The following is a 23,547-nucleotide window of genomic DNA, read 5'->3' as shown; positions in this document are numbered from 1 at the left end:
GCCCCCGCCCCGGCCCCGCCCCCTTCCCCCCTCCCCCCCCCCCAGCTCCGTGTCCCCGGGGCCGCGGGTTCGAGCCCCGCCGGTGCCGCTCCCGGGGCCGGGTTCCGGGTCCGCCCCCCCCCCGCCCCGCCCCGCCCCGCCCCGAGCAGAGCGGCCCGGCCCGGCCCGGCCCGGCACGGCGGGGGAGCTCCGGTAAGTGCCCGGCCCGCTCCGAGCCCCGACGGGGTGCACCTGGAAGTGGGGGGGGGGGAGCCCCCGGGACCCCCGTGCAGCCCCGAGGCTCCCCCGGTGCCGTCCCGAGCCCCCCCGGCCCGGTCCCGGTGGGGCTCGGTGCCCCCCCCCCCCGCGGGGCCGCAAGGCTCCGGGACTGGGGAGCGGCGCCGCGGGCCCGGGGCAGCCTCGGGGGGGGGCTGGGGATGGTCCCGGTGCTCCTTTGGGGGGGGGGGGGACCCCGCTCGGTAACCCCGGGGGGGTCCCGGCCCCGTGGTGCTGCTCGGTCCCGAGCCCACCCGGTGGTGCGGACCCCCCCCCCCCGGGGGGCAGCCCCCCCCCAGGACGTGCCCCTCCCGGTAGCACCGGTGGGTGTGCAGCCCCCCCCCCCCCCATGGCTGCCCGCACCCGTAGCTGGGGGGGGGCACGGCCGGGGGGCTCGGTGGGGACCCTGCATGGTGACCCCCGGTGACCCCCAGTGACCCCCGGTGACCCCCGGTGACCCCATGGCACGGGGCACCGAGAAACGCCGTGTCCCAGCCCGGGGACCCCCCCCCGGGGGCTGGCAGAGACGTGGCCGGGGGTGGCAGCACGGGGGCCAGGATGGGTGCGGGGGGGGGCACAGCGGTGACCCCGGGGCCGGGCAGCGGGGAGCCCCCCCCCCCCGGGAGCCGTGGGACCCAGCCTGGCCCCGTGCCCCGGCACAGCCCTGTGATTAGCGGGGAGCGCAGCGCCGCGCAGCCCGGGCTCACCGCCCGACCCCACCACGATGGAGCCAGGGAGGGGGCACAAGGAACGGGGCTGCCCCCCCCTTAGAGCCCCCCATCCCCTCTGCTGCGTCCCCCCCGTGCCCCTCGCCCGGTGCCTGTCCCGTTGCGGGACGCTGGCTCCCAGTGCGGTGAAGCCGGGTCCCCGGTGCCCTGGTGCCCCCCGACCCTCCCCGCGTCCCCCCCAGGAGCCTCTCCAGGCACAGCCGCCCCCAGCCCGGCCACGCTCGCCCCTCGCCGGCCCCCCCGTGCCCAGCGGGAGCCTGGCGGCGCGCAGAGGTGTGGCTGCCTCCGAACAGTTACTGGGACTTGGCAGCGGAGCGGGCTTTGGATGAAGTGGCCTGCTACAGGCTTGACGGAACAAAGCGTCTCGCTGCTGCTGCTGCTGCTGATTTTTTTTTTTCCTCGCGCCCCGGTATAAAAGCTCCCGGCGGTGTCCGGGCACTTGGCACAGAGCGGACGGACAGACAGACAGACAGACAGACAGCGGGCAGCTCAGCCCGCGGCAGGGGCTGTGCCAAGGGTTCCCGGCCCCACCGGGGACAATCCTGTCCCTGGGGCACCCTCGGGGCCTCCAGCACGGGAGCGAGGAGCAGCAGGAGCGCGGCGCCGGGCGATGGGGTGAGTGGGGCCGGGCAGGGGCAGGGGGGGCACGCAGCCCCCAGCCCAGCCGGGGGTCAGGGGCTGTGCCGGCGCCTGTCCCCGGGCACCGTGCCGAGCCCGCGGCACGGCCGCGCCTGATCCTTCCCCGGGCGCACCCTCGGGATGGGGCAGGGGCTGGCGGCTGCTGTGGGACGGAGCCCCCCGGGCCGGGGCTCTGCGGGGTCTGGCCGGCAGCTCCCCGCGTGGCCCCGAGTCCCCGTGCTGCCGGGGGGGTGGGGGGTGGCCCCCCGGGGCCGTGGCGGTGGCACCGCGTGTGGGCGTGCGCACGGAGCAGCGCCGTGATTCATCCCCTGGATCCGGTTGTTTTGAGGTCACCGAGCGGGGGGAGGAGGATATTTTTGGTGGCGGCTTCTGAAGTTGCAGTGTCTAGAGAACCTCGGCGGCCACGGGAGCCGTGCCCAGGGTGGCTGCGGCGTGCTGGTGGCAGCGGGCCCCGCTCCATCCCTCGCCGCCTGCCATGGCCGTGGGAGCGGGCGCGGGCTCCCCGACCCCCTGCGCTGCAGGCCCGGCTCTGCCGGGGGCTCACGGGGCCACACGGAGCCACCAGGTGAGCAGGGGGGTGGCAGGACCAGGACGGGGGGCTCAGGGGTGGCCGCATGCGCACGGCCACAGCAGGTGACGCGCGGTGACCCACGGGGGGCACGGTGAGCCCGGCACCCCGGGGTGCAGAGGAGGCTCAGCTTTGGGGTGCTGGTCACGGGCTGGTGCCGCTGCGGTGCCGCTGGCTGCTGCGCCCGGAGCAGGAGAGAGCTGAGGAATGTCCTGGGCAGCAGCAGGGGGATTAGCGAGCGGCTGCAGCCACCAAATTCCTCCTCATCCTCCCGCCACCGTGGGATGGGGTGGGCAGCCGGGTGCCCCGGGCTGAGCTCCCCTGGGGGCTCCTTGTCACCACCAAGCTCCTGGTGCCGTGGTGGGGACTGGGACTGGGACTGGGACTGGGACAGGGACAGGGACAGGGCAGCCCACCTGCTGCAGAGGGAGGACGCTGTCCCATGACCCACACGGTGTGGGGCTGGGGGCTGCGGGGGCTCCTCACGGTGCCGGCCCCCTCAGCACCCCCAGCCTGCGCTCCGTGGGGTCACAGGGACCCCATCCCACCAGGTCGGGGCGGTGCATGCAGCTCTGTGGGGCTGTGCCTGTCCCTGGTCCCCCTCGGGTGCGCGGGGACACAATGCGCAGAGAGATGGGTGGGGGACTGTGCATACAGAATGGGAAATGGGGACATTCCCCCCAAAAAAGCCCCATGAGAAGGGGTGGGGGGCCCATGGCTGCTGGTGACCTGGTGCAGCGTCACCTCTGGCAGCTCACAGTGGGGGTCCTGGGGGGACGAGGCCCCAGGAGCCCTATGGGGTCAGCAGTGCCCATCACCACGCAGCCCCCGTTGGGTTCCCGTGTGGGGCCGGGCTGCCGGCCGTGGCACCGGGGCTCCTCGCCCCGCTGCCCGGGGCAGGGCTGGGGCTGGGACACATCCACCCGGTGCAGGGCGCAGCCTGCCCAGCGCCGCGCTGAGCCGGTGGCAGCGCACCCGGAGCGTGCCAGGGGCAGTGCCCGTGGCCCAGGCCCAGTGGCTGGGCTGGGTCCCGCGGCCAGGCTGCGGATGAGGCTCCAAAACCTGGGGCAGCGGCCACCAAAGGCTGCTCCCTGCGGGCACAAACGTGCGGCTCGCGTGGGTGGCCGGTGGCACGGGCACGAGCGGTGGTGGTGGTGGTGGTGGTGGTGGTGGTGCAGCCAGGGAGCTGCTGCTGGGTGCTGCCAGGGCTGCGGCGGGGCCGGGAGCAGCCCCGGGAGCGCCAGGCGTGGTGCCGCGGGGCCGGGCCGATGCCCTGTAATCGTCTTAGGCGGGATCAGGCGGGCAGGTCGAGGCTGGCCCCAGGAATGCGGCGGCAGCACCGGGGTGGGGGGAGCAGCAGAGCCGGCTCACGCACAGGCACCGAGCGGAGCCAGGCGGTAATTAATGGGGCAGAGCGGTGTTGGCAGCCCTAGCTCCCTATCGGGGACCTGCCCTGCTTATCTGAGCGGGATTGTTCCCGGCAAACAACAGCCCATTGTGCCGCGCCAGGGCCTGGGAAACGCCGCACGCAGAGCGCTGCGGGACCGGCTCTGCTGCGGGGGGCACCGGGCCCCGGGGGGCTCCTGCGGGGCTGGGGGGTGCAGGGACCGGGGTGTCCTCCCAGGGCTGCGGGGAGCGGGTGCGGGAACAGCGGGGTGCCCGGTGCGGGAGCCCTGACTCAGGGCTCCTCGTGGTTCCTCTCCCGGCCACACGGCACGAGCTGCTGAGCCGTTTCCGCCCGGCCGCGCTCGCGGTGACTCAGCCCCAGCGGGGCAGCAGAGGGCCTGGCGCCCGTCACCCTTTCCAGCGGGGTCAGCCAAGGGCGCCCGCAGCCCTTGTGGCCGGGCACTGCGGCTCTGCCGGCCCCGTGGTCCCGCTGGGTCCCCGCCGTGGCACCGCCGAAGGCTGGGGGAGCGGAGCGGTTCTCAGAGCCCCCCTTTTGGGTAAGGGGCAGGGGTTGGAGGTGGGTCAGCGTGCGTCTCCCGGCTCCTGGTGCCATGAGAACACGGCTCAGGGCCGCTTCCCAGCTGCGCTCTGCCCAGCGCAGTCCCAGAGGTGTTTACGAGGCTCTGAGCCCTGCGAGCTGCAGCCAGGATTAAACGCAGCAAAGCCTCTCAGGGCAGCGGCGAGCGCGCTCCTGCACCGGACCTGGGACCCCTGGGTGGGGGCCTGGCACTGCCCACCCGGTGCGGCTGGGATGGGGGCACCGTGGCCGTGCCCCCCCAGCGGGGCTGGAGCCGCATGGAGGCTCCGTCTGCGCCCAGCCGGGCTCTTGTGGGTGCCTGTGCCCCCCCCTGCGTGCTCAGCACGTGCTGCTGCTGCCCGGTGGCTCATCCTCCCCATCCCCGTGCCCGGGTGCTGCCTGGCACAGCAGAGCACCCCCCCCTCCCCCTTCACCTCCCCCCATTGCAGCCCTATGGGCTGGGGGACCACAGGGGGCATTTAGGGGGTCCCGGCTCTGCCGGAGCAGGCACCAGCTTGTGTCCCCCCCCAGTTCCAGCCCCGCTGGGCGCACTGCTGAGACCAGAGCCACGCAATTCCTGCGGAGATGATGGGAACTGGGGCCTCCCGGCCGTCCCCATGCCCTGCAGGGTGCGGTGGCCGCGGGGGCCGCGGGACGTGTCCCTCCCCGGGGCTGCGGGGCACACACCGGGGCTCCCCATCCCGCGCCCCGGCCGGCGGCGGGGGAGTGGCAGCGGCGGTTTGGCGGGCGCCCCGGCAGGTCGCTAATCTGCGCTCGCTCGGCTGGAATGTGGATGTTCTGGCTCCGGCCCCGGGATTAGGGAGCAGCCGGAGCCGGGCAGCGCCGAGCCCAGAGCCAGCAGCCGCGGGCAGCGCGCCGTGCCCGGCCTGGCACCGCACCGGAGCCGTGCCCGAGGAGCCGCAGTCCTGGCGGGCACCGAGGCCGCAGCTCCTCGAGGCCGGCCGCGGCTCCGGGCACGGGATGGGGAGAGGGGGAGCGTGGCCCCGTGCCGCCCGTGGCGGTGTTTGTGCTGGCAGGGCACGGCCAGGCACCCCGGGCTGGGGGCGGCGCACAAACACCGTCCTTATCGGCAGCGTGCCTGCCCCCGCCTCGCCTCCCCGTGCTGATGGGCAGCAGCCACCTTGGCAAGGGCACGGGGCTGCGGGGACGGCTCCTGGAAAACCCCGCGGTGTGGAAAGAGTGGCTCAGGGCCGCTCCCGCCCGCTCCCGGGGGCACGGCCAGCGGGGTTTGGGGGGTCAAGCAGCCCCCTTAAAGCCTGGGGAAGGGCAGCAGCCCGCAGCAGCAGCACCCCACGTGCGGGGTGGCGGCGGCGTGGGGCGCACGGAGGGGTCGCAGGTGCGGGATGGGGGGCGGGAGGGGTGCGGGTGGTGGGTGGCGAGGTGCCCATGTGAGGCGCAGTCATCCATCACCACCCCGCGGTCCCCGCCGTCACGTGGGGCCGCCCGCCGCAATAAACCCGGCACGCCGGCACCCGCGGCTCAGCCGGGGCCCGGGGAGCTGCCGAGGGCAAGTGGGGGGCGTGGGGGGCGCGGGGCTGGAGGAGGGCGCGTGGCGGGGTTTGGGGTGAAGGAGGGCGGTGTGGGGGTCCACAGGGGTGCCCATCTGGGGGTCCCGTCTGGGGGTCCCTGCCGCGCGGGGCCGGGCTCAGTGCGCTCAGGGTCACGCCGCGGGGCTGGGCCCCGTCCAAGCCCAGCCCTGGGCCCCGCTCTCCTCCGGCGTTTGTCTTGGCGCCCGCTCTCCTGCTCGGACCCCGCGGCCAAGACAAACCCGGCTGGAGCCGGCCCCGGGGCGCAGCCCGCCCCGCTGTTTTCTTTCTCTCCCCGGCCCCCCGGGTCAGCCGGAGGGACGCCAACCGCGGCCGCCCTCCTTGTGGCACCCTGCCGGGACCGCTGGAGCCGCGGGGCTGGAGGTGGCACCCGGTGCGGGGCTCTGGGGCACGGCTGGGCAGCCGCACGGCCCCGCAGGGTTCACGGGGAGCCCCCCCCGAGCCCCCCGCTCTGCTCCCCCAGGTTATGCTGTCCCAACACCGCCCTCTGAGACCCCGTGAGAAGGAGAAGGGCTAAGGGTGCCCCGCGGCCAGCGCCATGAGCCACTCCCAGGTGTCCTCCGAGATCCACCACATCGTCTCGTCGGCCTTCGAGAGCGTAAGTGGGGCCGGGGGGGCCGGGGGGCTGCGGGCGGTGGTCTGCCAGGATTGGGGAACCGCAGCATCCAGGGGCATGGCACGGCATGGCACGGCACGGCATGGCCCTGCTGGAGCGCGGGGCCGCACGGTGCCCAGCCCGGTGCGCTGCCGTGGGGCAGAGCTGTGGGGCTGGGGGTGCCCTCGAGGGGAGGCTGTGCCGGTGCCGTGCCCGGTGCCAGCACACGGCGGGGCTCTGCTGGGGTTTCTGGGGCTGCCGGGAGCGGGGTTAATGATTAACCCCTCGTGGCACGCGGGATGGCTGCCCCAAGCCATTGGGCACGGCCCCATCGCCGCGGCACGTGATCGGGGATGGGACCTGCGGGTGGCACAGGCGCCGTGGCCCCGGCCCCTTCCTCAGTGCTCCGCCACCCATGGATTTCCTCCTGCACCCCCCGGTAAGCCCTGGCCTCGCGTCCCGCACTGCCCGGCCACGGGGTCCTGTCCCCACCCACCCTGGGACCCGAGGCTGTGTCGGGCCGGTGGCAGTGCCACCAGCGTGCCCGGGGCGTGGGGCATCGCCCGCCAGAGCCACTCCTGGGATGGGGAGGGCTCAGCCCCGGGGACCCACGGAGGGGGCCGACGGTGCCCGGTGACGCCTGGCCAGGGCCGGGGGTGGGTTTGGCACGGGGGGGGGGGGGGTCCTCGGCTAGGGGTCAGCGTGGGGGCACGGGGCTGGGGGCCAGGGCTGGGGGCTGCGCTCACAGCTCAGGCAGCGATGGGGGGGTCCTGGGGGGGGGGCAGCAGGGCGCTGCGGCTGCTCAGAGCTGGGGGCTGGTGGTTGGGGTGTGGGGGCGGCGTGCGCAGCCTGGGGGTGGGGGAAGCCCCCGGGGGGGGGGGCCGGGGGGGCTCTGCTCGGCTTCTGTAGCCCCTCCGAGGCGGGGCCCTTTGGGGTCGCCTGGATTGCGGTGTTTATGGGGGGGGCTGGCAGCGCCCCCTCCCCTCTTTGTGCAGCCCGGGTGGCTCCGGGGGGGCGGCGGCGGCGGCGCGGCCCCGAGAGGGACCCGGGCACGGCCGGGGGGGGGGAAGGGGGGGGAGCGGGGTGGGGGGGGCCGTGCGTGCCCGCGGGATGACGGTGCAAGGGGGGGGGGCGGGGGGGGGGCCGGGCAGCCCCGAGCAGGCTCCGCGCAGCGCGGGGGGCGCCGCGCACACGCCAGGGGGGGCGCGTTACCGGGGGGGGGCCGCGCGTTACCGGGGGGGGCTGCGCGGTGCCGGGATGCTGCGGGCGCGGCGCGGTGCCCTCTGCGCGCCGCTGTCACCTTGAGGCGGGCGCGGGGCGGCTCCGTCAATATTTGGCGAGGCGGGGGGGGGGACGGAGCCGCCGCCGCCGTGACCTTCCCGGCCGCCCCCATAAAGCGCCGCCGCCGCCGCCGCGGGGGAAGCACCGGGGGAGGCTCCGCGCGGCTCCGCCATGACTCAGGTGGGGACGGCACCGGCCGGGGCGCGCCGCGCCCGCACCCAGCGCACGCACCCGGGGCACGGCGGGGACAGGGACCGGGCGCGGCACCGGGGGGCGGCACCGGGGGGCGCGGCGGGGTCAGGGGGGTTTGGGGGCCCGGGGGGCTCTGCGGGGCCCGGTGTCCGCTCAGCCCCGCGCCCCCCCCCCGCAGCCCGAGCAGGATGCGCTGGGCCCCGGCTCACCCAAGTTTGGGGAGGAGGAGGAGGAGGAGAAGGACCTGAACAAGGCGCTGGGCGTGGAGCGCTTCGAGGAGATCCTGAGCGACTCGCACCCCCGCAACGCCGAGGAGGCCGGGCGCAGCTACGGCGAGGAGGACTTCGAGTGTGAGTGGGGCGGGGGGCGCGGGCAGGGCCCCCGGGCAGGGCGAGCGGGGCGGCAGCGCGCCCACCCCGCCCCGTCCCCCCAGATCACCGCCAGTCGTCCCACCACATCCACCACCCGCTCTCCACCCACCTGCCCCCCGACGCCCGCCGCAAGAAGGGAGCGCCCAAAAAGGGCAAGAAGAAGCGCCCCCGCGCCTCTGCCCCCGGGGAGACCCCCACCATCGAGGAGGCCGAAGAGGATGAGGACGAGGCGTGCGACACGGAGACGGAGCGCTCGGCCGAGGAGCTGCTGCAGGGCGCCCCGACGGAGGCCGTGCAGGTGGGGGCTGCTCGGGGCAGGGAGCGCGGGGGCCGGGGGGCTGCTGGTGCCCGTGGGAGCCAATTTCTCCCCTTTTCTTGGTCGCAGTTCTTCCTGCAGGAGGACGAGGCGGCCGACCGCCGCGCAGAGGAGCCGGCAGCACCCCCGGCACCGCCAGCCCCCCCGGCAGAGCCCTGCAGGGCCGTGTCCCCCAAGGCAGCCAGGGCAGCCAGGTGAGCGATGGGACCGGGGGGCCGGGTGCCCCGTCCTGTGGGGCTCAGCGGGGGCTCAGCCCCGGGGTGCTGCCTGCCTTGCAGCCCCAATGCCGAGGAGGGACGCTCAGCAGAGGGCCCGGCCGCCGAGGAAGCCGGTTCCCCCGGCCGCCCCGCGGCCAAGTCGCAGCTGGGGCACCGCAGCTACAACCTCCACGAGAGGCGGCGGATCGGCAGCATGACGGGCGCGGAGCAGGCGCAGTACCAGAAGATGCCCACGGACGAGTCGGAGGCCCAGACGCTGGCCTCGGCCGACCTGGACTACATGAAGAGTGAGTGGGCTCAGGGGGGCGAGGGGGGCTGGGGGGCACGGAGCCGCGCTGCCCACCTCAAAGCCGGGCTGGGGCCGGGCAGGGCTGGGCGCAGGCTGTGGGCGCAGGGGATGCCGGGCGCCGGGGACGGGCAGGAGCAGCGCCAGTGGCACGCGGCCAGGGGCTGGCACCCAGGGCGGCTGGAGCAGGAGGCGGCGGCGATGCCTCCCCCAGGGGCTCTCCAGCTTGCAGCTCCGGGACTTCCCGGGCTGCTTTTGCCATAACAGCTCCCTGGGGAGCTCTCTGCCCTCAGCGCACCCGCAGCGCGTTGGCAAGGGGTGCACGGGGCTGCTCCTCACTGGTGCCCCCCCGCCAGTGCAGCCCCCGTCCTCCTGGGCTGAATCCCACCCCCTGCTCCCGTGGCCCCCGGCCCTGTGGTGGTGCTTGCCCTGCCCCAGCTGCAGTCTCTGAGCTTGCCGGGGGGCTACTGCTGGGGACGGGCTCCCCAAGGCTGCCTGGTGCGGGGGGCTCTCAGGGCCGTGCCCCCCGTGGGTTACCCGCCTGCCCCCACCTCCATCCGTCCCCATTTTCGCAGGTCACCGCTTCGAGGACGTGCCCGGGGTGCGCCGGCACCTCGTGCGGAAGAGCGCCAAGGCGCAGGTTGTCCACGTCAGCAAGGACCACAAGGAGCCGAGCACGCGGCACCGCAAGCAGGACCGGCAGCCCCATGAGGTGGGGGCTGCGCCCGGGGGGGCTGGGGCACGGTGGGGGTCCCTCTGCTCGCCGGGGTACCCCAGAGGAGCCGTCTCACTCAGGTCCCAGTGAAGGGGGGCTGCGAGTGCCCGGTCCCCCGTTGCCCTGGGGTGTCCCCGCTGACCCGCCTGTGCCCGCAGGTGTTCGTGGAGCTGAACGAGCTGGTGGTGGACAAGAACCAGGAGCTGCAGTGGAAGGAGACGGCGCGCTGGATCAAGTTTGAGGAGGACGTGGAGGAGGAGACGGACCGCTGGGGCAAGCCGCACGTGGCCTCGCTGTCCTTCCGCAGCCTCCTGGAGCTGCGCAAGACCCTGTCCCACGGTAGGGCAGGGGGGCAGCCCCTCAGGGTGCAGGCAGGCGTACCCCTGGCCCTGCTCACCTCAGCCCCCGCTCCCTTGCCCCAGGTGCCGTGCTCCTCGACCTGGACCAGAAGACTCTGCCGGGGGTGGCTCACCAGGTGGTGGAGCAGATGGTCATCACCGACCAGATCCGGGCTGAGGACCGCGCCAACGTGCTGCGGGCGCTGCTGCTCAAGCACAGGTGAGCAGGGGACAGCGACCCGATGGCATCCCATTCCCCTGGGCTCTGCTCCCCACGGGGACAGCACTGTCCCTGGTGCCACCAGTCCACACCGGGAGCTCCCCCGGGGCAGCCGGTACCAGGAGCCTCTCGGGCACGCGGAGAGGTGGGGCCCCCGCAGACAGCCCTGGGTTTGTCCCGCAGCCACCCGAGCGACGAGAAGGATTTCTCCTTCCCCCGCAACATCTCTGCCGGCAGCCTGGGCTCGCTGCTCGTGCACCACCACAGCACCAACCACGTGGGCGAGGGCAGCGAGCCGGCCGTCACCGAGCCCCTCATCGCCGGCCACGCCGTGGAGCACGACACGCGGATCGACGTGGAGCGGGAGGTGAGCCCGGCCCCCGCCCCCCCCAAAACCTTCCTCTGTCCTGCAGCCGCTCCTCATCCTCGGGCCGGGCCCTGACCTGAGCTCTGCCCCCCCAGAGGGAGGTCCTGGCCCCGCCGCCCCCGGCTGGCATCACTCGCTCCAAGTCCAAGCACGAGCTGAAGCTGCTGGAGAAGATCCCGGACAACGCCGAGGCCACAGTGGTGCTTGTGGGTATGGAGGGGTGGCGAGGGGGGGTGGGGGGGGTTCCACACGCCAGGCACCCCAAGGTGACCCCCTGCATCCCTCGGACACCCCGCAGGCTGCGTGGAGTTCCTGGACCAGCCCACCATGGCCTTCGTGCGGCTGCAGGAGGCCGTGGAGCTGGACTCGGTGCTGGAGGTGCCCGTCCCCGTGCGCTTCCTCTTCGTGCTGCTGGGGCCCAGCAGCACCCACATGGACTACCACGAGATCGGGCGCTCCATCTCCACCCTCATGTCCGACAAGGTGAGCGCCGGCTCCTGGGCCGTGTCCCGGCTTCAGGAACGTGTCCTGGATGCGTCCCCTGCCCGAATCCCCCACCGGGGGCTCTGACCCCGCCGTCCCGCAGCAATTCCACGAGGCCGCCTACCTGGCCGACGACCGCCACGACCTCCTCAACGCCATCAACGAGTTCCTGGACTGCAGCGTGGTGCTGCCGCCCTCGGAGGTGCAGGGCGAGGAGCTGCTGCGCAGCGTCGCCCACTTCCAGCGCGAGATGCTGAAGAAGAGGGAGGAGCAGGAGCGGAGGCTGCTGCTGGAGCCCAAGTCCCCCGAGGAGAAAGGTGCCGCTGGGGCCGGGGCCGGGCAGGGTCTGGGCGGCGTGGTGGGGTCTCACCGCCCATCCTCTGCCCCGGGTGCAGCGCTGCTGAAGCTGAAGGTGGTGGAGGGCGAGGGCGAGGACGAGGACGATCCCCTGCGGCGCACGGGCCGGCCCTTCGGGGGGCTGATCCGGGACGTGCGGCGGCGCTACCCCAAGTACCTGAGCGACTTCAGGGACGCGCTGAACCCGCAGTGCATCGCCGCCGTCATCTTCATCTACTTCGCCGCGCTGTCCCCGGCCATCACCTTCGGAGGGCTGCTGGGTGAGCCTGGGGGGTGCCGTGCCGCTGGGGACAGGCGGTGACCTGGAGGCGCCGCAGCCCTGTCCCCGCCTGCTGTGCCTGACCCTGTCCTGCCCGCAGGGGAGAAGACGCAGGACCTGATCGGGGTGTCAGAGCTGATCATCTCCACGTCGCTGCAGGGCGTGCTCTTCTGCCTGCTGGGCGCACAGCCCCTGCTCGTCATTGGCTTCTCGGGGCCCCTGCTGGTCTTTGAGGAGGCTTTCTTCACGGTGAGAGCGGGGAGGACGTTCCTGGGTGCTGCGCCCAGCCCTGGGGCTGTCCCTGCTGCTGACACCCGTCCGTCTGTCTGCCCGCAGTTCTGCACCTCCAATGACCTGGAGTACCTGGTGGGGCGCGTCTGGATCGGCTTCTGGCTCATCCTCATCGTGCTGGTCATGGTGGCCTTCGAGGGCAGCTTCCTGGTGCGCTTCGTCTCCCGCTTCACGCAGGAGATCTTCGCCTTCCTCATCTCCCTCATCTTCATCTACGAGACCTTCTCCAAGCTGGTCAAGGTGAGCCACGGGTCTAGGACGCCTGCGGGGCAGTGTGGGGGCCAGGACGGGCCTGAGCCCACCCCCCCGCTGCCGCAGATCTTCCAGGAGCACCCCCTGCACAACTGCACGATGGCCAATGGCACGGAGGCGGAGGCCTGGCGGGAGGGCAGCACGGCCCCGGCCAACGGCACGGGGGGCCGCGCCGCCACCAAGGTGACCGGGCGGCCCAACACGGCGCTGCTCTCGCTGGTGCTCATGGCCGGCACCTTCTTCATCGCCTTCTTCCTGCGCAAGTTCAAGAACAGCCGGTTCTTCCCCGGACGGGTGCGTGGGGCAGGCGGGACGGCGGCACGGGCGCTGCGCGGGGCCCTGGGGTGAGCCCGGCTTTGAGGGGGCAGGGCTGAGCTGGGGGGGGGGGGGCGGGCAGGGGCCGGGGCCGGGCTGACGCTGCTCTGCCTCCAGATTCGGCGGCTCATCGGGGACTTCGGGGTGCCCATTGCCATCCTGGTGATGGTGCTGGTGGACTACAGCATCCACGACACCTTCACGCAGGTCAGCACCAGGCGGCCGCCACGGCGGGACCCCCCCTAGCCCCCTTCCCTCCTGGGCCCGGGGGGTGTCACTCGGCCACCTCGGGCTCCTGGCACCCCCCTGCCTCCAGCCCCGGGGGTCCAGCCCCATCGGGTGCCCCTGTGCCCTAGTGTGGGGCAGGGGCCTCCTCGCTCCCAGGGAGTTGGGGGCTGGGGGCAGAGCCTGTAGTGCCCCCCCCATTATTTTGTGCCCCCCACAGAAGCTGAGCGTGCCCAGCGGGTTCTCGGTGACGGCCCCGGAAAAGCGGGGCTGGGTGATCAACCCCCTGGGCGAGAAGAGCGACTTCCCCGTGTGGATGATGGTGGCCAGCGGCCTCCCCGCCATCCTCGTCTTCATCCTCATCTTCATGGAGACGCAGATCACCACGTGAGCGCGGCGGGGCCGGGATGGGGGCCCAGCAGCACCCTGCGGGGCATGAGCGGGGCAGGGGGTGCCGTGCCATGCTGTGCTATGCCTTACTGTGCCATGCCATGCCATGCTGTGCCGTGCTGTGCTGTGTTGTGCCGTGCCGTGCTGTGCCATGCCTTGCTATGCTGAGCTGTTCCATGCCAAACCGTGCCATGCTTTGCTGAGTTGTGACAATCTGTGCTGAGCCATGCCAAACTGTGCCATGCTGTGCTGAGCCGTGCCAAACTGCCATGCCGAGCCTTGCCAAGCCGTGCCGTGTTGAACCATAGCATCCTGTGTAGTGCTGAGCCACGCTGTGCTGTGCCGAGCCCTGCCAAGCTGTGCCGTGCCGTGCTGAGCCATGCCAACAGTCCACCCTTGTGCCCAGGCTGATCATCAGCAAGAAGGAGCGGATGCTGCAGAAGGGCTCTGGCTTCCACCTCGACCTCCTGCTCATCGTGGCCATGGGCGGCTTCTTCGCGCTCTTCGGGCTGCCCTGGCTCGCCGCGGCCACGGTGCGCTCCGTCACGCACGCCAACGCGCTCACCGTCATGAGCAAGGCCGTGGCGCCCGGGGACAAGCCCAAGATCCAGGAGGTGAAGGAGCAGCGGGTCACCGGGCTGCTGGTGGCCGTGCTCGTCGGTAGGTCCAGCCCTGCCCGTGGGGTCCCACATGGACACGGGGCCTGGGCAGCCGTGGGGGGGGGGCTGGGAGGGGTCTGGGGGCACCACGCGGACACCCCCTCTGCGCAGGGCTGTCCATCGTCATCGGGAAGCTGCTGCAGGAGATCCCGCTGGCCGTGCTCTTCGGGATCTTTCTCTACATGGGCGTCACCTCCCTCAACGGCATCCAGTTCTACGAGCGCCTGCAGCTGCTGCTGATGCCCCCCAAGCACCACCCTGATGTCCCCTACGTCAAAAAGGTCAGAAGGGGGGGGGGGGTGCCACGGGTGGGACCCTCCCCTGGGGCACCCTGGGCTGTAGCGGGGTCAGGGGCACCAGGGCACCTGTGGGACCTTTGCCTTGGGGCTTGGGGGGTGGGGGCACAGCAGGGTGAGGTGGGGGGGACGCGGAGTCCTGTGTGCCCTGTCCCTGACGCCCATCCCCACGCAGGTGCGCACGCTGCGCATGCACCTCTTCACCGGGCTGCAGCTGGCGTGCCTGGCCGTGCTGTGGGCCGTCATGTCCACGGTGGCCTCCCTGGCCTTCCCCTTCATCCTCATCCTCACGGTGCCACTCCGCATGTGCCTGCTCAGCCGCATCTTCACCGACCGCGAGATGAAGTGTGTAAGTACCGGCCCCGCCGTGCGCCGCGGCGCCCTCCTCGGGGAGGGACACGGGGGTGGCAGGGGGGGGTCAGGGGAGCCCCCGCTGCACGCTCAGCCCCCCGCTCCCCCAGCTGGACGCAGACGAGGCCGAGCCCATCCTCGACGAGCGGGAAGGTGTGGACGAGTACAACGAGATGCCGATGCCGGTGTGAGCCTGTGCCAGCCCGCGAGCCGCCCGCGGGGCCCCGGAGCTGCCACCCCGCACGGGGCTGGGGGCAGCGGCTGCGCAGCCGGGGACGGGCCCCCCTGTGCCCCCCCACGCCCCCGGGGCTCCGCTGTGCCGGCCGGGGGCCCCCTGCCAAAGAGAAGCCGTCCCGCGGCCTCACCCCACGGGGACCCCCTGGGGCACCCCGCTCGCCACCGCTGCAGCGCGGGGGGCCCGTGCCTTTGGTCCTCCCCCCGGCCATGTCCTGACCGCGCCGTGGGGCAGAGCCCCCCCAGCACTCCCGTGCCCTGCCCCAGCTCCTCTGCCACCCCGGCCCGACAATCAGGCGTTCGAGCCGCCCGCCCCCGCGTTTCATGTAACTGCACTGGCAAGAACCAAACAGCTTGGCAGCGAGCGCGGCGGGACCAGGAGCGCCCAGGGCAGGGCTGGGGGCAGCACCCGCGCAGCGCCCGTGGCAGGGGGGCTGCTGGCCCTGGGGCCCGCGGCCGCCCCCCCGCAGCTCCCTGGGGCTGGGGGCAGCCCGCAGCCTCGGATGAATAAAGAGACCGGACTTTGCACACTTTTCACCAGTTTTATTGTAAATTTAACCCCCGCGTCCCAAGCACCCCCCTCCTCCCACCCAGGGAGCAGCCCCTGTGCAAGTGGCCGCGGCCCTGCCCGACCCCCTCCTGCCCCACTGCGGGGCTGCCACTGCCCCTACGGGGGGGCCCGGCGGAGCCTCCCCCCCCCCGAGCAGTGTTTCGGGGGCCCCGGCCCCCCCCCTATCCCCTAGGACCACCAGACCCCTCCAGCGACCCCGGGGCCGGGGGGGGGCCGTCAGGGGCCACGCAGCCCCCGGCCCCGCCACGCAGCGGCCCCGTCGCGCCCCCATCCCCACGCTCACGGCAATAAATAGCTCACACCACCCCGGCCCCACGGCGCGCAGCAGGTGCCCGCGGCCGAGCCCCGCTCCCCACGGGAAGGGGGCGGCTCCGTTCCTCCCCCCCCCCCAGCCCCTGGCAGGGGCTCTGCGCCCGCCCCAGCGCCCACCCGGCGAGGGCCGAGCCCCCCCCTCAGAAGCGCAGCTCCCTCAGCTTCTGCCGCAGGTAGTGCTTGGCCTCCTCGATGCCACTCACCTTCTCCAGCTCCGTGTAGGGCAGCTGAAACGGGACGGGGGCGTCAGTGCAGCCCCACAGGCTGCCTCCGACCCCCCCTCACCCCCCCCAGGCACGGGCAGACCCTACAGGAGCAGGGGCTGGGGGAGGGACGGGACTCAGGACCCTTCCCCAGCCCCACGCTGGGCAGAGCCAGACCCTGCAGGGCTCAGAGCTCCGGCTGCACCCCGCAGCCCCCCCTGGAGCCCCCGCCCCAGGCACAGGGTGCAGGACCCCGCGGTTCCTCCTCCCTTCTCCACAAACCGTGCTGCTGGGAGAGAGGAGGGGGCGGCCCTGGGGTCTCTGCCCCACAGACAGGAGAGGGACTGTGGCCACAGAGAAGGAGAAGGGGAAGGGGCTCAGCAGCCCCCCCACATGCAACCCCCTGGCAGAGGAGAGCCCCAAGCTGAGCCCCGCTCACCCTGACCCCACACGCTGCTGTCCTGCAGCCCACCAGGGACCCTAAATGATCCCCTGTGCCCCCAGACCCTGGTGCATGAGGGGGGGCAGCAGGGGGGGGCCAACCCATCACATCACCCCACAGGACAAGTGCTCCCCCAGAGCACTCTCAGGCTGCAGAGGAAACCTTCCCCTGCCCCCCCTGCCCCGGGGATGGAGGAAACCGAGGAAACCGCAGGCTCCAGCCCTGCAGAGGCAGCCACGGAGCTGGGCACGGGGCCGGAAGGGGCCAGGGGGAAGTGCCCCACATGTGGCAGGGGGGGCCCTGGGGGGGTCCCTGTTACACCACAGGCACCCGGCACTGCTCAGCCCCCCCCCCCAGCTAACAGAGAAGCGGGGCCAACGCAGAGCGCCCTGCAGGGACAGGGGACAGAGCCTGGAGAGCTCCTGGCCCAGCAGCGCACAGCAGGGAGCTGGCACGCACCGCGGGGACAGGGACAGGGACAGGGACACGGCCAGGGCTGTGCCAGCAGCACAGGGCAGCCCCATGGGCAGGTGGCAGCGCCACGGGCAGCAGCAGGACATAAATCAGCCCCGAGGGCTGAGAGCAGAGCACAAGGTCCAGCTGCAGCCAAGCCCCTGGCAGCACGCCCCAGGAGGCAGCACGGGGCCAGAGGCATTTCACACCCTCACTAACGAGCTAAATGACGCTGAGCACCCTAACGAGGCTGCAGGCGGCAGGGCCACGGCTGGCACAGGGCCACAGGTCCCTGCGCTGCCCCTGGGCAGGGCCCCAGGGCCGGGTCCTGCAGCCAGAACAGCCCCGGGCACCGGGACAGGCTCAGGCTGGGGAAGGACTGGGGGCACCGTACCCACAGAGAGGAGGTGGTAGGGACAAAGCCAGTCCCCAAGGGGTGCCAGGGAAGGGACCGAGGCAATGGGCACACCTAAAATATGGGAAATCCCAGTTAAACCTCAGCAGGATGCTTCCTGACGTGTAAGGAAAGGATCTGTCCGTGAGCAGGACTGGACACTGGGGCGGGTTACCCAGGGAACAGCAAACCAACAGTGCTGGAGACGTCTGGGACGGGGCCGTGGCACCGAGCAGCCCGCCCCACAGAGCCCTGCCCCGGGCAGTGCCCCAGGAGGAAGCAAACCTCGGACAGGAAGAGCAAGAAGAGCTGAGCTGGGACGGGGCCTGAGCTTGGGAAGAAATTGAACTGCCCGGGGACCTCCTTTTTGTAAGGGCTGCCCAAAGGAGCAGGGAGAGCTCAGCAACCACGAGCACAGGGAGCGGAACCACAGAGCCACGTGGCACTGCTGGGGTGTCCGACCCCGCTGCTGCCTGCCACTGCCTGCGGGGGGCACGCGGGGTGGGCGCGGGGTGCTCGTGGCAGGAAGCCCCCGGCCAGGCACCTCCTGAACATGTCACAAAACACCCAAAGCACATGCAGACACCGGGGCGCTGGCCGAGGGCTCGCTGCCACCTCCCAAAGCCGCCCGGCCTCCAAAAGCGGTGTCAGGGCAGCTCCCTGGCAGTGACACCAGCTCCCACCCCCCGCCCATGCCACAAGGAGGAGGGGATTCTGCCCGAGGAGGGGGGCCCGGAGCCGCGCGGGCACTCACCTGCACCAGACAGTAGCCCAGCAGCCGCAGGTGCCTGTCCCGCATGGCTCGTGAGCCCACCAGGATGTCGGAGTTCTGGCAGTAATGCCACTTGTCATTGACCGACAGCACCACCCTGCAGGGACACAGCGACAGGAGGGCAGCGCCGCGGGCTGCACCCAAGGGGGCTGCACCCAAGGGGGCTGCACCCGCGCCCACCTCCCCAGGACCGCGCAGGAGGGCAGCAGGGGAAGGGCCCCCCCCTCCCGTGGTGGTGGGGGAGCAGCCGTGCCCCGTGCAGGACACGCTGCGCCCCAGTTCCTGACCCCACAGGGCACAGGGTGGGGGGCACGGGGGCTGTGCTCATACCTCTGGATCTCCTCAGCTGCCGGCGGCCCCTCGCCGGGCCCCCGGGTGGGGCTGGGCCGGCACGGGGAGGGCGGGGGGCAGGCGTCCTCGGCGGGCGGGGGGCTCCGACCGTCCGCCTCCTCCGGGGCCTGATCCCCCTGGAAGCAGCCGTGCTCGCGGGGGGGGCAGGCGGCCGCCGCCTCCTCCTCCAGGATCTTGCCGATGGGGAACTGGAAGAGGGTGGCGGAGCCCCGGGGGGAGCAGTCGGGGGTGCCGGCGGGCGGCGCCGAGAGGCACTCGGAGGGGCTGCTGAGGGTGGAGCTGCCCTGGCTCTCCAGGGAGGACTCTTTGCTCAGGCCGCAGTAATAGTCCGCGGGGGGCTGGTAGCAGGGCCCCCCCGGCGCCGGGCAGAGCGTGGAGAGGAAGCGCCCCGCCAGGCTGTTCTCCCGGGGGGCCGGGGGGCTGCCCGGCGTCTCCGGGGCGAACGGGGCAAAGTCCTGCAAGTCCGAGGTGAGGGCCAGCACGCTGGAGCGCAGGGAGACGGCGGCGGGGGAGGCCGCGGCGGGGGCAGGAGGAGCCTTGGAAGCTGCGGGGACGCGGGAGAGGGGCAGCACCGTGCCCGAGCGGTTGATCCACAGCAGGAAGTCTGCGGGGACAGCACGGGGTCAGCGCAGCGCCTGCAAACCCACCCTATGCCAGCTCCACGGCCCCACGGAGCCCCACACTGCCTGGGCTGTGCTGGGGGGGGGCAGCGAGCAGCAACGGGGCCAGCTCTGCCCCAAGAAAACCCCAGAGGCACCGGGCTGCAGCCCCCCCAAGCACCCAGCCCGGCCGGCAGCTACCTGTGCAGTATCCGGGGGGCAGCACCTCGTCCTGCCGGTAGCACTCCTCTCCCACCAGCTGCCGCAGCGCCTCGGCCACCAGCCCCTTGTAACTGGGCAGGGAAAGAGGGGTTGGGACAGGCTCACGAGGCCCCCAGCCCGCCCCACAGGCACCCCCCAGCCCCGCACGGCGCCGTGCTGCGGGGGACAGGCGGCGGGGTGCCCGCGGGGACGGTGCTGACCCCAAAATCCCCCTCATCTGTGTGCCCCCTTCACCTGTACTTCCTGTTGGCCTCGTCGGCCGTCAGCGCGTGCTCGAACATCAGGACGCGGTATCGAGGGTCGAGGCGGGGGCCGCTGTAGTCGCGGAACTCCAGCTCCACGGCCGCGTCCAGCAGCGAGAGGTAGCGGCGCACGATGAGGGCGTAGGGGCTGCCTGCGGGGGGGGGAAGGGGGACGGGCGGCTGGAGGCGGCCCCGCGGCTCCCCGTGCCCCGCCGCGCGCCCCCGAGCACCCCCCGAGGGGTCCGCTCGGCCCCGGGGCTGTCCAGACCCACCTCCACCTCACCGCCACGCCTTAAGGGCCGCGGTTACCCTGGGGAGGGCGCGACGTACTCATAACGTTGGTGATGAAGGCCGGGGAGAAGACCTGGTGCAGGACGGCCTGGGGGAAGTGGCTGAGCTGGAACATGGACATCAGGATGTTGACGGTGGCCAGGGGCGAGCTGCCCGCCTTCTGCTCCAGGATGGCCTCCAGCTTGGGGAAGAGCTCGCCGTGGTTGGAGGGCCGGTAGTTCATGCGGCTGAAGGGAAACACCAGCTTCTGGATCACCTGCGGCCGGAGGGAGACGGAGTCGGGCCGGGCCCCGCGGGCAGCCCCGTGCCGGGCGCGGGGCGGGCGCGAGGCTCACCTTGCTGTCCAGCTGCTCCCCGCGCTTCAGCAGGAAGCTGGCGATGGTATCGAGCAGCCGCGGCTCGCGCAGGCGGTGCCGGGCCACGTACTTGGCGATCAGGGCCATGGTGTAGGGCGTCAGGTTCTCCGCCTTGCGGGGAAGCCACTCTGCGGGGCACAGCGCCACGGGCGTCACCGGGCTGCCGGCCCCGGGCTGCAGCTCCCCAGAGGCGAGGGGCAGGGGGAGGCGACAGGAGCCTGGCAACGGATCCAGGATCCGAGCAGCTCCCAGGCAAACACGGAGTCGTCGGGCTCCTGGCCGAGGGGTTCCTGCCCCGGGCACCCAGGCAAAGAGCCCCGGTGTGCAGGGGGTGGGGGCTGCTCTGCAGAGCCCCCAGGGAGCAGCCCCGCTGCCCCCGCACACAGCACAAGGGGCAGGGCAGGGGCTCACCCACAGGGTGCTGCAGAAGCACTTGGGGCTCCAGCTGCCAGCACTGCGGGGCTGGAGCTCCGCATGGCCCCAGCGGGCGCTGGCACAACCCCAGGGGAGCTCTGGGGCTGGACACGAGGCCGTGAGGCCGCAGAGGGCACCGAGCCCCGGGGAGGGGCTGACGGCAGGCTGGAACCCTGCCCCTACCTGCCATGCTGCGGATGAATCGCTCCTGGCGGTTCTCGTAGAAGAGCTGGGAGCTGAAGATGGCCTCCAGGGCCTTGTTGTTGGCCTCCTGGGCGCACAGGGCCAGCATCTCGTCCAGCAGGGCCAGCTCGTGCTCGCGCATGGCGCTGACCTGCCCCAGCGTGTGCCTGACGAGCCGCAGGATCTTGCGGTTGTTGATGAGCTGCTGGTCCGAGGCCGGGTGGCCCTGCAGAGCCTGCGCGCGCAGCCGGTAGTAGGAGAGCAGCAGGAAGAGGGTCTGGGGGTGCCGCTCCTTCTCCAGGTGCCGCTCCAGGCTGCTGAGGCACGACTCCACCAGGGGGTGCGGGCTGGACGGGTGCAGCCTCATCACGCTGCTGAACACCATGGACACGTCCTTCTGGTTGAAGCGGCCCAGGCGGCTGCGCGACTCCTCCTCCAGCACCCGCACCAGCGGCGACTCCCCGGGCAGGCCTGCGGGAGGGATGGGGTTAGGGACCCCCCCACCAGCTCCCTCTCCTCGTGCTCGCGGGCCGGGGCACGAGAACGCAGCCCGAGGAGTTTGGGTCTGCCACAGGGCGTGGGCCAGGGAGGGGACGAGGGAAGCGCAGGGCTCTGGCAGAGCGGGCTGGGCCGTCAGCACCGTGGGGCAAACCCCTCAGAGCGTCCCCAGCCACCCCAACGCAGAAATCCTTTGACTTAACTGCAAAACAAGGCAGATTTCCTGGCCCCGGAGGTCCCCAGGCTGAATACCGCACCTCGAGGCGCTCAAAGCCTTGCTTAGAGAACAGGCGAGGCGTCGGCACGCCACCAAACAACCCCTGCCCATGCGGCTGGAGTTGCTCTTTGCACGTTTCCGACTTTCTCCTCTCCCATTTTGTATTTCGGATGCAGCCCTTTGCACTCAGCTCCCAGGGAGCTTTTTTCACTCACTGCTCCCCAGCTCCGGGCTCATTATCCACCCACAGAGGGCCGAGAGGCCACCAGAGGCCACGTGCGCAGCGCGGTTACGAAAAATGGCAAAGGCCAAGCCTGGCGTGTCAGGAGGGATATTTCCAGTGGGCGCACGGAGCGTTACGCGCGCTGTATGAGGCTCCCGGAGCCTACTGATCTCCCGCGCCAGCTGACAAGATTTGGGTTTTTAAAAGGGGTTTAAGGAGGGCCGGGCAGCATGGGGCACGTCGCGGCGCGTTACCGTCAGCTGGGAAGCGGTCAGGGGGTGGGAAGTGAAGAATTGGTCTGAGCAGCTGCTTTGTTCCCCGGGCAGCCCTCGGAGAGCCGGGTGAGGGCTTTTATTAACGAGCCGCTGAGCAGGGAGGGGCGGCCCCGGGAACAAAGTGTGGGGCAAAACCAGAGCAGGCTGGGGGAGCCCAGCTCCGGGCAGAGGTGGCTGACAGCCCGCAGCTCGGCGCCAACACACACAAAGCACCGCGAGGCCGCGGGGGGCACAGACCTCCCCCCGCCTCTGGCAGGGCCCCGAGTCCTGCACGGCCCCCGGCAGGCAGCTGGGAACGGGCAGCACAGAGCCAAGGAGAGGCTGGGCGGCAGCGTGGGGCATGGGGCGGGGAGGGCAGGCTCCTGCTGCCACAGGCAGCCACCGCACGTAATCCCTCCGCACCAGGCAGGAGGAAAACAGAGCCCTGCGAGGCCTTAATCAGGCTAACGAGGGGGCTCTGGGGACGCTGCCTGCGGGACGGAAAGGAGGCAACAAGGCCAGAGAGGCTGCGGCAGGGGGTGGGAACCCGGAGCTGCTGGGAGGCTGCTTCCTGGGCAGGGAACACGCAGGGAGCGGAGCCCCAGCTCCTGCAGGAGCAGCCCCCTTGGTTCCCATCCCGCTGCGTGCCCCAGGCAGAGCCTCTGCCCACAGCATGGGCAGCAGGACCCACGCTCACAGCCGCACTCCAGCTCCTGTCCCTGTGTACCAGGACCCGTGGCTCCCCTTCCCCGTGCCACCTCCGAGCACCTGCTGCACCCCACGGCCCCGCCCCGGGCACGGGACCCTCGCGGGACGCTCAGGGGACCCCCAGGGGCCACTCACCCAGGGCCGCGGCGGCGTAGAGGCAGTTGACGATGCTGAAGTTGTCGAACTTGGGGCAGCCGCTGATGATGGCCTGGCACAAGGTCTGGAACTCGGGCTGCTCCAGCACGGCGCCGGGCCCGCGGCTGTCCCCGCTGAGGGCGGCCGGGCCCTGCTGCTGCTGCTGCTGCTGCTGCAGGAGCTGCCCCAGCTTGTGCAGGGCGATGGGGTAGTGGCTGGCCGACACCTTGCCCGGGTTCTGCGTCACCCAGCGCAGCACCTCGCCCACGCTGCGCGAGCGCTCGATCAGGCGCTTCATGGTGAAGAAGGTGTCGTAGCTCATCCGCTCCTGCACGAAGCTCCAGCCGCGCCTCTTCGCGGGGCCCCGCGCCCGGCAGCCGTCGTTGGGCACGGCTCGGAGCAGCCCATGGCCGTAGGCGTCCAGCGGCAGCAGCACGGCGCGGGGCCCGGCCCTGCCGCCGCACGAGCAGCCGGGCAGCATCCCGGCCCCGCTCCCGGCCCCGCTCCCGGTCCTGATCCCGGTTCCGCTCCCGGTCCCGGCCCCGCCGCCCTCAGCGCCCGCCGCGCCCCGCGCCCCGGGGCGGCTCAGGGCGCGGAGCCACGGCGGCAGGCGCAGCATGGCGGGGCCGGGCCGGCGCGGGGGGCTCCGAGCGGCCGGGGCAGCCTGCGGGGAGCAACGGGCGGCGCTCAGCGGGGCCGGGACCGGGCTCGGTGCGGCCCAGCCCGGCCCCGACCCCCCCCGGTACCCGCCCCGGCCCCCCCCCAGCCCCGGTTCCCGGCCCGGTTCCGGCCCCGCCCCTCCCGCCAGGCCCCGCCCCCTCCCCCCTAGGCCCCGCCCCCCCCGTACATGGCGCTCGCGGCCGCCCGGGACCCGCCGCGCCCCGCGCTCAGCGCCGCCCGGCCGCCGAGCCCGCCATCTTCCCGACAGCCCCCGCGGCGCACCGGGGACCGCCCCCCCGCGCGCGGGACGTACTT

General features: G+C 72.7%; 2 protein-coding genes across 11 annotated transcripts; one reads left to right on the top strand and one right to left on the bottom strand.

The window, feature by feature from the left end:
• The first annotated feature begins 62 nt into the window (after nucleotides 1-62).
• Nucleotides 63-15,269, top strand: SLC4A2 (solute carrier family 4 member 2). 7 transcript variants are annotated; one of them, XM_068673048.1, is made up of 23 exons: nucleotides 63-192; nucleotides 6,185-6,319; nucleotides 7,968-8,139; nucleotides 8,223-8,458; nucleotides 8,546-8,670; nucleotides 8,755-8,981; nucleotides 9,556-9,692; nucleotides 9,854-10,034; nucleotides 10,118-10,253; nucleotides 10,437-10,620; nucleotides 10,716-10,830; nucleotides 10,919-11,103; nucleotides 11,207-11,420; nucleotides 11,499-11,720; nucleotides 11,820-11,968; nucleotides 12,056-12,250; nucleotides 12,329-12,556; nucleotides 12,695-12,784; nucleotides 13,023-13,189; nucleotides 13,599-13,852; nucleotides 13,963-14,132; nucleotides 14,323-14,496; nucleotides 14,609-15,269. In XM_068673048.1, exons 2-23 carry the CDS (start codon nucleotides 6,260-6,262, stop codon nucleotides 14,687-14,689), a joined length of 3,702 nt encoding a protein of 1,233 aa, XP_068529149.1. In that variant the 5' UTR covers nucleotides 63-192; nucleotides 6,185-6,259; the 3' UTR covers nucleotides 14,690-15,269. The 7 variants fall into 7 exon arrangements, with proteins under 7 accessions (XP_068529149.1, XP_068529144.1, XP_068529145.1 ...); XM_068673043.1 differs by having other exon boundaries at nucleotides 8,223-8,670; XM_068673044.1 differs by lacking the exon at nucleotides 63-192 and adding an exon at nucleotides 1,195-1,598 and having other exon boundaries at nucleotides 8,223-8,670.
• FASTK (Fas activated serine/threonine kinase) lies at nucleotides 15,261-23,527 on the bottom strand. 4 transcript variants are annotated; one of them, XM_068673058.1, is made up of 10 exons: nucleotides 23,420-23,525; nucleotides 22,573-23,236; nucleotides 20,538-21,008; nucleotides 19,920-20,068; nucleotides 19,603-19,840; nucleotides 19,286-19,445; nucleotides 19,031-19,122; nucleotides 18,210-18,834; nucleotides 17,862-17,976; nucleotides 15,261-15,842 (listed from the first exon to the last, which is right to left on the bottom strand). In XM_068673058.1, the coding sequence occupies exons 2-10, from the start codon at nucleotides 23,189-23,191 to the stop codon at nucleotides 15,756-15,758; spliced, it is 2,556 nt and encodes an 851-aa protein (XP_068529159.1). In that variant the 5' UTR covers nucleotides 23,192-23,236; nucleotides 23,420-23,525; the 3' UTR covers nucleotides 15,261-15,755. The 4 variants fall into 4 exon arrangements, 2 of the variants coding, with proteins under 2 accessions (XP_068529159.1, XP_068529160.1); XM_068673059.1 differs by having other exon boundaries at nucleotides 19,624-19,840; nucleotides 23,420-23,523; XR_011093579.1 differs by having other exon boundaries at nucleotides 15,818-15,842; nucleotides 19,603-19,811; nucleotides 23,420-23,527.
• Between the last annotated feature and the right edge of the window lie 20 nt (nucleotides 23,528-23,547).

Source organism: Anas acuta, chromosome 2, assembly GCF_963932015.1.
Source record: "Anas acuta chromosome 2, bAnaAcu1.1, whole genome shotgun sequence".
Lineage (NCBI taxonomy): Eukaryota > Metazoa > Chordata > Aves > Anseriformes > Anatidae > Anas > Anas acuta.
Note: the sequence above shows the minus strand (reverse complement) of the source record. Positions and strands in the feature narration are given on the sequence as shown.